This window comes from Pogona vitticeps, chromosome 4 (assembly GCF_051106095.1).
Source record: "Pogona vitticeps strain Pit_001003342236 chromosome 4, PviZW2.1, whole genome shotgun sequence".
NCBI classification, from domain to species: Eukaryota; Metazoa; Chordata; class Lepidosauria; order Squamata; family Agamidae; genus Pogona; species Pogona vitticeps.
The window spans coordinates 73,296,659-73,308,888 of record NC_135786.1 but is presented as its reverse complement, the minus strand read 5'-3'; the positions used below and the strand labels follow the sequence as shown (position 1 = coordinate 73,308,888).

Here is a 12,230-nt window from a genome sequence, read left to right as displayed (position 1 = left end):
GAGTCTTCAGACTGCCTGGTACTGCCTGGACTGTATTTTCCCTGCCTTCCCTGAACCTTTCTTGACCTAAGAAAAAAAGAAACAAAATATCCCCCTCTAGTGGTCGAAGGCGGAATAGCAGCTTCCCATTAGTTTCTATGGACGGAAAAGAGCAGATACGGATCAAATGGTTCTCAATGCATTCCTATGGGAAATGCAGATTTGACTTGAGAACTTTTTGACTTGAGAACCGCCTTCCAATACGGATTAAGTTCTCAAGTCAAGACCCCACTGTAATCTCTACCATGTGCAGACGTAGGGTATGATTAGACTGTTGAAAGTGTTGTTTCATAGTGCAGAATCAAAAGACTGTAGAACTGGAAGTAACCTCCATCTAAACCAAAACTCTTGAGAATGCAGGACACCTGGAGCCAAAATATCCCTGACAGATAGCTGGCTTAAAAGTTTCCAACAAAAAGGGAGCCTATCAGCTGCCAAGGCAATCTGCCAGTTCAACAGCTCTTACAGTTAGCAAGTTCTTCCTGCTTACTGAAAATCTCATTTCTTGCAGTTGGAATCCACTGGTTAGTATTAGATATATAGTAAAAATTAACTATACAAAAAGGGACTTTTACTCAAAGTCATACAATGTGTCCAGACATACCTCCTGTACCTCTGTTGAAATACTGGAGAATTTTACAGATTTCATAACAATGATCAAATTATTCCCATTCATATTTGCTGTACTATACTGTAACAGAAACTTGTTCAATATGTTAGGTATAAAACTGAGGTGATAAACTGAAAAACAGATTGATCTTTTTAACTATGTGTGCTAATGACTTCATTAATGACATGTCTGCTTAGGACAGGTATTACAAGTCCATTAAGTAAACAAGAAAAGTTGAATAAAACTGCCTTGGAAAATTTCTGGTAGATTAACACTATACTCTTTTAATGGAGATCTACAATAAGCACTGTACAATTAACAAAATGAACATTCTAAATCCAGCTAAGACTTTAAGAAAGTTCAACGCAACATGAAGACAGTGTAGAAAGCTAGTGAATAAGTGTGGTTCAGGCCTCAATATAAATTAAGCATATAATTTCAAGCTAAGATGTGTATTATTACCTCTTATTTATGAACAACAGCAGGAATGTAAAAATCAAAATCAAAATGAGCAGTTGTATATTCTTTTTTGCTAAATATTTTGTTTCCACAGTCAGTGCAAAAGTGCATAGACAACAAAGACATTCTATTAGCTCAAACAAGTTAAATGCATCTGAGCTTCAGCATATATAGCTGAGAGAATGTGGAGAAGGAACAGAGAGAAAAATAGGGAAAAGGTTCAGAAGCCAAACAAGCAAGCAATGCTATCCAAGAAGTATTTTGAAAACGCACCTTTCTTGAGCATAGGGAATGAGTCATTTTGGATGTATCTTACCTCTTTCTCCTAAATCCAACATGAGTAGTTTTCAAATGCAGGAAGCATTAGTTTCCCTGGGGGAATGTTGGCAGGTTATCCTTAACAAACCAGATTTGCTAGCCATCAAAACATTCATACTACCCTGAAGTAGAAGAAGCTACAAGGAGGGACATTCTTCTCAAATTCCATTTCCTTCAGAAAGTCTCCCAGGATTCACAATTTTGAGATGGTGCATACAGTATATAACACCAACTTAATACAGTGGTGCCTCGCTAGACGATGTTAATCCATTCCATTGAAATCGCTGTCTTGTGAAAACATTGTCTAGCAAAAAGCGTTTCCCCATTGGAATGCATTGAAACCCGTTTAATGCATTCCAATGGGGGGAAATAGCCGTCGTCCAGCAAATATCACCCATAGGGAAGCCATTTTGCAAAGCACGGATCAGCTGTTTAAATCACTGTCTTGTGAAGCATTGGTCCCGAAAGCACCCATTTTGCGAAGATCGCCCATAGGGAAGCCATTTTGCAAAGCCGCCAATCAGCTGTAAAAATCGTTGTCTTGCAAAAAAACAGTCTGCGAAGCACGGACCAAATTATCGTCCAGCAAAATCCCCCATAGGAAAAAACATTTTGCAAATCACTATAGTGATCGCAAAAAGTCAACGTCTATCAAAAAAACATTTTGCGGGGTAATCATTTTGCGAGGTACCACTGTATTTTATTGGTGGATAAAATAATCACGAGCAAACCTTGAATGCAGTCTCCCTTCTGTTGTTTCCGAAAGTATAGCTAATGTTTAGGCCAGTGGAAGGAAACAATTTTAACAGGGGAGAGGACACAAAGTTTTAGAACAAAGTTATTTCCCAATATCATTTGCTTCCTGGACGAAGCACTGGGTCAAGGTTTACTATCTGGCCATTCAGCCACTAAGCTGTCTTTGCTCCACCATGGCCTTCCCTGCATAGATAATAGCGCAAGGGATACACATTTCCCATCTGGAAAGCCACACATTCCTGCTCTCTGAACTAAAGTATTAAAACAGAAGTACTTTGTGGAAACAATTTTTTTAAAAAAAAATACTAAGAACACAGTTTTTCTCCTTCTTATGAGACTACTGAATTTTGAAAGATTGGCCTAGTTCACCCATAATGGGAAAACATAATTTCACATGAAAGAAGAGTTAGAAAAGGTGCAAACCATGCTTTAACAAATACAATCCCTTCAATTAAAGGAGTTTGACAGGGCTATGTTGTAGCACCTTTAATTCTTTAATTTTTACATTAATGATGGAGTCTCAAAATAGTCTTTACTGTATTTTCATGTGCCTAAAATCTTAGACATATTTTTATATGTAGATGATATAATCCTATTTTCTACAACACAGGTGTATCTGCATAGACAGCTGAGAAAGTTTAGTGCTTATTGTCAGCAAAATGACCTGGCAATTAACAGCAATAAATAAAAAATTGCATTCTTTAGAAAAAAAGGGAAACATTGTAAGTGGTTTTCAAACTTGAAAGAAACAGGGTTTGTACTTGGGCATATTTTTTTCACCTACTGTATCATGATCTCCTCAGATAAGAGGTGGGGAGAATGAAAGCATTTACTTGTGTTCAAACACTGAATACGCTATTATACACATCCTGCTTCACTTCAAATAGTTAAAAGGTACATAAAGCAAAGATGTTGCCTACCTTAATCTTTGACACAGAAATCTAGGAAGTGAATAATAATGATGAAAAGGACACAGAATCAATTTTTACCCTTGATCATGGGAGGAGCAAGAACCTCCCTAGTCCAAGAGATAAGAGCTGAATTTGGAACGGCTTCTGCGTCAGACCTTTGCCTTCTTAGGATATTTAATTATTGTAAGAAGCTAGTTCAGATGAGTGATGCCAGGCTTCCCAAGATAAGTTTAAATGAACACCTGATTATAGCTTCAGAAAAATCCTGGTTCTTTAATTTTTCAAAACTGCTTTCATATTATGGTTTCAGTGTCGAGGCTGTGTGTTCAATTTCAGTATAAGGAATGCTCTCCAAGCAAAGAGTATCAGATAGAGCAGTGGTCCCCAACCTTGGGCCTCCAGATGTTCTTGGACTTCAACTCCCAGAAATCCTGGCCAGCAGAGGTGGTGGTGAAGGCTTCTGGGAGTTGTAGTCCAAGAACATCTGGAGGCCCAAGGTTGGGGACCACTGAGATCGAGTATCAGATACTAGGTCCTTTCAAGGAGAAAGGCAGGGTAAAAATATTTTAAACAAACAAACAAATCAAAGCTCAATTGGGTATCACTGACCTGCTGTCCATAAGATCTATGAGATGGTTGGCAAGGGCTAAAATACAATTCCAGGAGGAAAAATACTTGTCATTCTCATTTTTTTTTTTTTTTTGGTATGGTCTTTACTCGTCTTGGTTTTGAACAAATGGATACAAGGATGCAACACTGAAGATTTCAGTGCACCCCAGTACAAGGTGCACTTTGCATATGAGGGGCAGCCAAAGTAGAAGATCTTGCCCGCTATTTATTGTATTGCCAGTGATATTCCAGTATCAGAGAACACTATTTAATCCCTTTCCTTCACAGCATGACAGAGTGGGATGTTGAGAACACACAAAACTTCTTTGTACAAGAGTCCAGTCTGTGACACAGAGGACTGCCCTCTTTACAATTAAAGCAGCCACTGTCAGGCAAAAAGAAGAAGGAAAAAATGCCTGTTTAAATGTGCCATGTCATATTTTTCTCTCTAGTGGGGGTTTATTGGAATAATAGAAGCTTATTTTACTATAATTAGCTGTCTAACTAAATTGTACACACAATTTCAGTATTTTGTAATTTTAATCTTTTCTGAGTTGAATGCTTGCTCTTATATTTATTATTAGTGTTTATTTTATATGAATGTGAAATGGACGGAAATCTTCTTCAACACCCACTTAAAGAAAGATGAAAGATTATATCGCTGTGACTTCTCGAGCTCATATGCTTCTCTTTCCTAGACAAAAGCTTTAATTTTTGAACAAGTTAAAGTAAAACCCTTTTTTTTTTCTTCCAGGAAAAAGACACAGTTTTTCCCAGTTTCAGTGTAATGAGAAACTGTAGTAAATTCAAAAGCAGAAGAAAATACATTTAATATACTCTCATGGCAAAAAAGGGGGGGGGGGGAACAGCCAGAAAGAAACTTGGAGAAACCCAAAGCTTGCCACATGTTACATTCATATAAGAAAAAGACATGCATCCCAATTCATCTGAACCAGATTTCCAATTTCATGAAACCCATCTTTGTGCATTTAAAACAACATTTACCTATTTTTTTGTATTTATTCGCCACAAGATCTCCTAATCCAGCCAGTTTCCAAAAGCTATCATCCCAGCCTGTCTCTGATGAATACGTCCACTTGCATACCAATGTACACAAAGATCTGTTAAAAAAAGAAGAATGAGTTACGCTTCTACGTCAACTGACTGCTAAAGAATTACAAAGAACAATTATACGATTTATAGGAAACCCTGAGGTTTGTCTTATGTAGCAATTTTAACATGTTTCATAACTGCAATATTTAAATATTTCATTAAAATATAAATTCAAATAAATTCCAAGCCCATGGGATCAGGCACATTTCTGACAAAGTCAGCTATAGCCCAAGAAATATGGCACCATAATACACAAGACTTTGTTATCAGCAGCACCTCAATCCCTGAAAGCCGATGAGTATTTAGAACACACAGATTTTTTCAACAAGCCATAGTTCTCCATTATCTATGATCAGAGGTCCCATATTCAGACATAATGTCTGAAATCCTGTTGCTCTGTGAAGTAGATCAAAGTTACAGCAGGCCCACTGAATTACTGTGGAATTGGTGAGTCATCTCCTCTGTAGATTCAGCTGATTCAAGGAGCCTACTGTAGTTGTGACTTACTATGCTAAGCAACAGGATTTTGGCCAATAAGAGACTACAGTTAGTTTGAAATAAAACAAGGGGCAAATTGATCTTTACTGAAGCAAATATGGAAGTGGAGATAGGTTTTAGCTTCTGTGGCCTCAGTTCTAAGAAGCTGATTACCTCTTATCTAGGCCCATTCCAGTCTGGTATTGCAGCTGAAACAATATTTACCAACTTTATGGATCTCATTTATCATGAGAAAGACAGACCAAATGGGCCAATTACTCTTACTTGATCTTTCAAAACACCACTGATTGATTTGGTGGATAGGTAGATAAAGATACTTTTCTACCTTGGTTCTAAAATTATCTTCAGGACAAGTGACATTAGGAGAATGGCATCAAACAAATATATCTCAGCTCCTCACAATCTTGGTTTGGAGTGTCTCCATGCTTTAATGCTATTTAATACCTACATGAAGCCACCAGATACAGTGAACCCTCGACTTACGGAATTAATCCGTATTGGAACGGTGGCCACAGGTCAAAAAGTCCATAGGTTGAGGGTCCATTTCCCATAGGAATGCTTTGAAAACCCATTAATTCGTAATCGGCTTGCATGATCGGCGGCAGCGGGGACCTCCAAGATGCCTCCCATGGTGATGGAGAAGCCCTAGAAGGCATCCGGAGGTGCCCTCCCTCCAAGCCACCAGCGCTCCACCAGGGCGAAAAGGGGCGCCGGCTGCTAGGCGGAGGACGGCAGCAGAAAAGCGGGGGATGTGAGCCCGTGGGGAGGGGGGGAGGAAGAAAGTCCACAGAAGTCATGCAAGAGCAACACCAGAAGGCAAGACTGCCTCTGCGTGCGCCCCCCGCCTTTCTCTACACCCTCAAAAAGGGAGGACGAAGGGGAGAACCCAAAGGAGGGAGGGCGCCCTTCAAAGGGAGCCTGCACCCCCTCCAATCTGGCCCACAGCACCGGCCAGCGCTCTCTGGGGAGCAGATCCCAGGCACAGGGATATGCCCGGACAAAGTCCCAGCAATGTACATGGAGCCAAGGGAATGCCACTGCAAATCCTTCTCTCCCACGCCCACGCCGGGGCTGTTGCCACCACGGACCTCCTCCTGCCCAGCCCGCGCTTATCTCCCCTTCCAACTGCACAACTTGCTCGAGTACTGCTGCGCCGTGCAGCCCTGGTCCAGGACCAGCAGCCCCAGCAAGAGCAGGGCAGCGGTGCGAGCACAAGCCTGGGCGCCTGGCTCTCCGCATGGTCCCCGTTGGGCTGCTCTGGGACAGATCCGGCGCACAAGGCAAGGCGGGAGAGCAGTGCCTGGAGCCTGTGTTACATGGCGAGAGGAAACCCGAGCCAGAGCAAGCCGCTAGTCATGCCAGCCCATCCCTGTCGCTGCGCTCCCCGTCCTCAACCGAGGCCACTCTGCTCAGCAGCGCACTCCTTTTCAGAGCCAGCGCTGGCTCAGCGTTGCAGGCTGAGTGGAAGGCAGGGAGGCTCCATGCCTCAGAAACCACCCACTCCACAGCCTCCGAAGCACTATCGGCAGCAGCGGGGGGGGGGACCTCCGAGATGCCTCCAATGGTGGTGGAGAAGCCCTGGAAGGTATCCGGAGGCACGATCAGCAGCCTACGGACTGGAAGGGGGAGGCGGGGAATGCGCCAAATTTGAATTTGGCGCTTTCCCCACCTCCCCCTTTCAGTCTCCAGGTCGATTCTCCGGCCACAAGTCGAAGTGAAATTTTGCGGCAAGTCGAAAAGTCTGCAAGTGGAGCCGTCTGTAAGTCGAGGGTCACTGTACAGATCTGGAGCAAAGTGTTATTAGAAAGCAGATGCCACTCAACTTTGTTTATCTGTACCAAGAATACTGTGACTCGAACTGCTACTTAAATGCAGCAGTGAGCTAGGTGAGAGTTAGCAAGTGGAAACTTGATAAGACAGAAGGCAAATGGCCACAGGTCCAAAAATCAGTGGAATTACCTTTTCTTTGTAGCTCATAGCTCTAGCACTGCTGCTGAGATCAAACTCCATGACTAAGAGTACCTAGTACCAAACCTCTGCTGGTATGTTATTGACACTTGTTCCTGTACAGGTACAACCTTGTGACCATGGTCAACACAGTGATAATATCAAGAGCACATTATTTTAATGCAGAGTGGGCTACTGTAAACCTGCAGGACACATGAGAACCTTTGTTTCTCACCAATACTCCTCCTAAAAACATTCTTAGTTTTTTTAAAAAAAAACAAAAATGCTCAGAAAGTCCCCTTCTGTCCTCTAGGCACCATGGAGAACAATTTTGCCATTTTTTCAGGGGCCCCCAGAACTTGTGCCCCCTCAATAGCCCAATGTTAATTTTTAAAAATATTTTTTACCACTAGAGGTCATGAAAGGGCTTTTCCAGTTAAAAATCTTTTAATTTTTTTAAATTCACTTAAAATCAAAGTGTGCTACTTATATATTGCCCCATAGCACTTAAAGCACTTTCTGGGCGGTTTACAGTTTAATTATGCAGGCTAGTTTGGAAGCTGTACCTAAAACAAAATATATACCGTATTTTTCGCTCCATAAGACACACCTCTCCATAAGATGCACCAAATTTTTAGAAGAAAACAGGAAAAAAATAATCTGTTTTCTTCTCCTAAAAATTGGTGAGCCTTATGGAGAGGTCCATCTTATGGAACATGCCCTAGGACTCTTTGGAGGCTCACCCTGCCGCCCCGGAGGTCAGAGGGGGCGAAATCGCCACCTTCTGGGACCCATTTGAGGCTTGGGAAGCTTCAGAAGAGTCCCAGAAGGTGGTGATTTCGCCTCCTCTGACACCCGGGGGGGCAGGGTGAGTCTCTAAAGGGTCCTGGAACACACCCTAGGACCCTTTAGAGACTCACCCTGCCCCCCGGGGGTCAGAGGGGGTGAAATCACCACCTTCTGGGACTCTTCTGAAGCTTCCCAAGCCTCAAAAGACTGCCAGAAGGTGGTGATTTTGCCTGCGCTGGCCCCTAGAGGGTGGGGGAGCATTGCAAGGGTCCTGGAAGGCTCATTCGGACCCTTGTGATGCTCCCCCCAACCCCCACGGGGCCAGCAGGGGCGAAATCTCCCTGGAAGCTGGCAATTTTACCCACGCTGGCCCTGTCGGGGGTGGGGGGAGTGGTGCAAGAGTCCTGGAAGGCTCACTCAGACGCTTGCAATGCTCCCCCCCACGGGGCCAGTGGGGGCAAAATCGTGGCCTTCGCTCCATAAGACGCACAAACTTCCCCCCACACACACTTTTTTTGGGGGGAAGTGCATCTTATGGAGCAAAAAATACAGTAGGCTAAGTTAATGACTATAGTGTTATATTGCATACAGATTACACCTGGGCAAAAGGATCACCACTAGATCTAATTATTTCAACGAACATCTCTCTGTGTATCCCATGTTTATGTCATAATATCTTCAGGGGAAGCCCTATAGTCCATACTATTGTCTACAGATTTTCATTTGTCAGTAAGGAGGAGGCAGTGCTCTGCAGTGGCACTTAATGAGTTTCCCACTGTGGTATATCGGCATTGGTGCATTTTAAGTGTTTACCCAAAATTTGTTTTTTTCCCCTGACCCAAGAGCTGGTTGGACTTTTGTGTATGTATGTTATACTCTTGAATTGCTACTGAATCATCTTACTGTTTATGATGTTGTTGCAAGCCACTTTAGTACTTCTGTAGATGACAAGTATTACAGAAATATATCTAATAAAATCAATTAAATAAACATATGGCACATATGCTAAATCAGAAAAGCTGAGTCGGCTGTGTTTGTCCGCGAGAAAAACAGAGCACAGATTCACAGGTGGACAACCCATTTATTAAAATCTGAACAGGAACATACAAGTTTGCAGATGCTCTTCATCTAGCTTAGCTTCTGAAAAAAATTAGGCCAGAGAAACACCAGAGAACTTATCAAAACTGACTTGGGGTTTTCTAAACAAAAAATTAAATATTTACTCCTGTGGCTGGGAATATTGCCTGGATTGGAGTTGGGCTAAACCAAGCACTATCTGCATTTGCCTCAGTGCCACTCAGTTCCTAGGAAGTCAACTATGAAGAAGGTAAAAACCACAGGCTCATTTTGTACTACGACTGCAGCAAGCAAGCTGCTGTTAATTTCATTCAGTTGGGCTTGAGTTAGAAGTCCAAAAGAGTCAAATCTCCAGTTTTGCTAGTGTCAATCATTATGGTCCACGAACCAATCAACTAACTTGATTCTCGACTGAAAATCACAATATTAAGACAATTTCTTAAAACAGTAATAATTTTGCAACCCTTTGCCAGTTATTTCTTCTGCAAAGTGCAATATCTAGGTTACTTAGTTTGATTTTCTTATGGAAGGCATAACCAAATCACTGTATTTGTTCTCTCTTATTTCCATTTCATTCATGTGTCACATTTAATCTCTCCCTCTGTCTTTCACCATTTTTGTCTGTGTGTCTCTGTGTGTGTCAAAATCTGGCGAAAAAGTACATACATATTTTACTGTACAAATTCTGTTACACACTTGTAATCCTAAACAACACATTTTGGGACATTACTAAGCCCAAAGATGCATTAAATATTTAAAGAAGTGCAAGAACAATAACTGTATTTTGATCCACACATTAATATGGGAAACAGGAATCATAGCAGTCTGCTTCCAACACGGAATTCTTCAGCACCCCTACCTTGAAGATACTCCTGCAATAGTTCTGATAGTGGACATAATCCAATTCCGCAACCATGGATCCTGGATTCTTTCACATTAAATTGGAGGCTCACCAAATGTTAAGACAACTGTAAGCAGAGCTGTGGCTACTACATTCATGGCTGGGTCCAGACTTAGTCATATATAAGTTCCCTTACATGTAATGGGTCTCCTGTAAAAATGACTAAGCCTTGAGTCAACCCACGGTACTTAATTTTCTAAGAACTATAGAACTCTTACAGAAGCATGTAACAGCTTTTACGAGATACACTCAAATGTTGTTTTTGTGTGTGTGTGTGTTTTGCTACATGTATTAAGTTACCAAAGCACTAGCATTGTTTTGAGGTTAGAACTGCTAGATCGTTTAACCCATGTCCACAAGTTTTTTTTGTAGCTGAAGACATGCAAAACAGTCTGTCTGCAATAACATGGTGTACAGTGTTTAACCTTTTTGCAGTAGACTGGAGTCCTTTATTTCTGGATTGTCCAGACAACTGCAAGTAATACTAGTTGATAAAACACAGAACAGAGGTCACTGTCCAGAAGGAACATGAACCCTATCAGAGAATATTTTCAGAAGCAGAAAGACTTCAGAAGCGGAGGAACAAACATAATAACCAACTTTTCAACGAAGGAGGCAAGTGTTCACTCCTCCACTGCCCTGAGATGAGCCACAATGGAAGCACCAAGAATAAAATCATAAAAGAGTAAAAGGAAGTCTCGAAATCTCTGGATGAAATATGAGCAGTATGTGGCACAGTCTTGGAAAGAAAAGACACCTTTGCCAGAAGAAAAGCCTTCCAACATACAGGATGGCTACATAACAAAATAAGCCAACAGCCACTCGAGCACAGACCTACAGATGTGTCAATGTTCACCTTATCCCATCCAAGACTGTCCCAGGCAGAACATTTGGCACATTTTAACCATCTGGCTAGCCCTTGTTTTAAACAGAAGTGGGTGTTGGTGCTGTGGAAACCTTCAGAGAATCACAGGTCATCACATGGAAGTATGTGGAAATAAGCAGCTTTTCTATAGCACAATGGTTAATAACAGGCATATTTGTGCCTGAAAGACCCTGCCCTGAACTGACAAATGCAATGAGTGGACAGATGCTACTGTGTCCGATAGTTTGATAGCGTACTCTACAAGGCTGCTATCCCTGCAAAAAGACTCTGCAGAGAAAAAGAAAGGAGGAAAAGATGCTGGTCAGCACCACTATCACAGAAACACAACAACACTTTCTTTGGAGAGCCTTAGTTCAAACACTAATTTAGAAATGACTGGCCTTCCAACTGTCAATCAACATTTAACATCCATATTACCTAATATGTTGAACTTAAATGACACAGGCCAGTTAGTATCTTTAATTATTGTATTCTGTTTCTGGAAGACTTGACCCACATCCTTATCCACGGACAGAAGGTGGTAAAGAAGGTGGTTAAGAGAAAAGGACAGGAAATGGTACTGATCCCAACAGAAATCACTGGGGAATCATTGTTCCATTGTGAATACTGTCCATTTATAGCTTCATAACAAACATAACATGCTGTGCTGACGGGGGGAAAATATTAAAATATCCGATCTAGTAATGAACAATGTGAGGTCTTGAATGAAAAATGCAGCCTATTCATATCAAATGATGAATCCACCTAGTCCTATGAAGTCACAACAAATTTTCTCTGCTGAACCAACCTCTTTGTCTTCAAGTGATAACTATCACAACATCTTCAACAGTAATTTAGTCTATTTACTCTGGAGAAAATGCTAAAATATTCTCATTTGATTTCCAAAACAACTGGACTGAAATCTTTAATTGGTTCAAAAAGTGTGTGTGTGTGTGTGTGTGTGTGTGTGTGTGTTTGTGTGTGTGTGTGTGTGTGTGTGTGTGTGTGATATTACCCTCAACAGTTTAAACCAAAGGCCACAAGGCTTCTACAAATAATTTCTCTATAATAATCTCAACATCTCAGCAACTAATAATAATATTAAACAAAGCCATTATTGTATTATTTTATTGATTTCATTTCTATCCTATCTTTCTCCCATAAACAGACTCAAGGCAGCTTACAATAACATCTCAAGTGCCACACGTTACACGTTGCCCACCTCTGATATAGACACTTATCTTTTTTGCTACAGACTAAGATCCTTTAATTTTGCATCCTAATGAGCCTTGAACTGCTGGCAGGGCTTTAGAATTGCAATTTTACAAAGCAAGTCAA

General features: G+C 41.4%; 1 protein-coding gene across 20 annotated transcripts in view; it reads right to left on the bottom strand.

The window, feature by feature from the left end:
* FGGY (FGGY carbohydrate kinase domain containing) overlaps positions 1 to 12,230 on the bottom strand; it is a 224,458-nt gene that overhangs the window by 153,978 nt on the left and 58,250 nt on the right. For 18 of the 20 annotated variants that reach the window (XR_013544951.1, XR_012086424.2, XR_012086425.2 and 15 more), the window contains one exon: positions 4,708 to 4,823. The exons of the other annotated variants lie outside the window; for them this stretch is intronic. Coding sequence is in view for 14 of the 18 variants with exons in the window: in XM_072997696.2 (XP_072853797.2) it covers positions 4,708 to 4,823 (116 nt within the window). In the remaining 4 variants the exon portion in view is untranslated. The remainder of the gene's footprint in view (positions 1 to 4,707; positions 4,824 to 12,230) is intronic. 20 annotated transcript variants of the gene reach the window in all.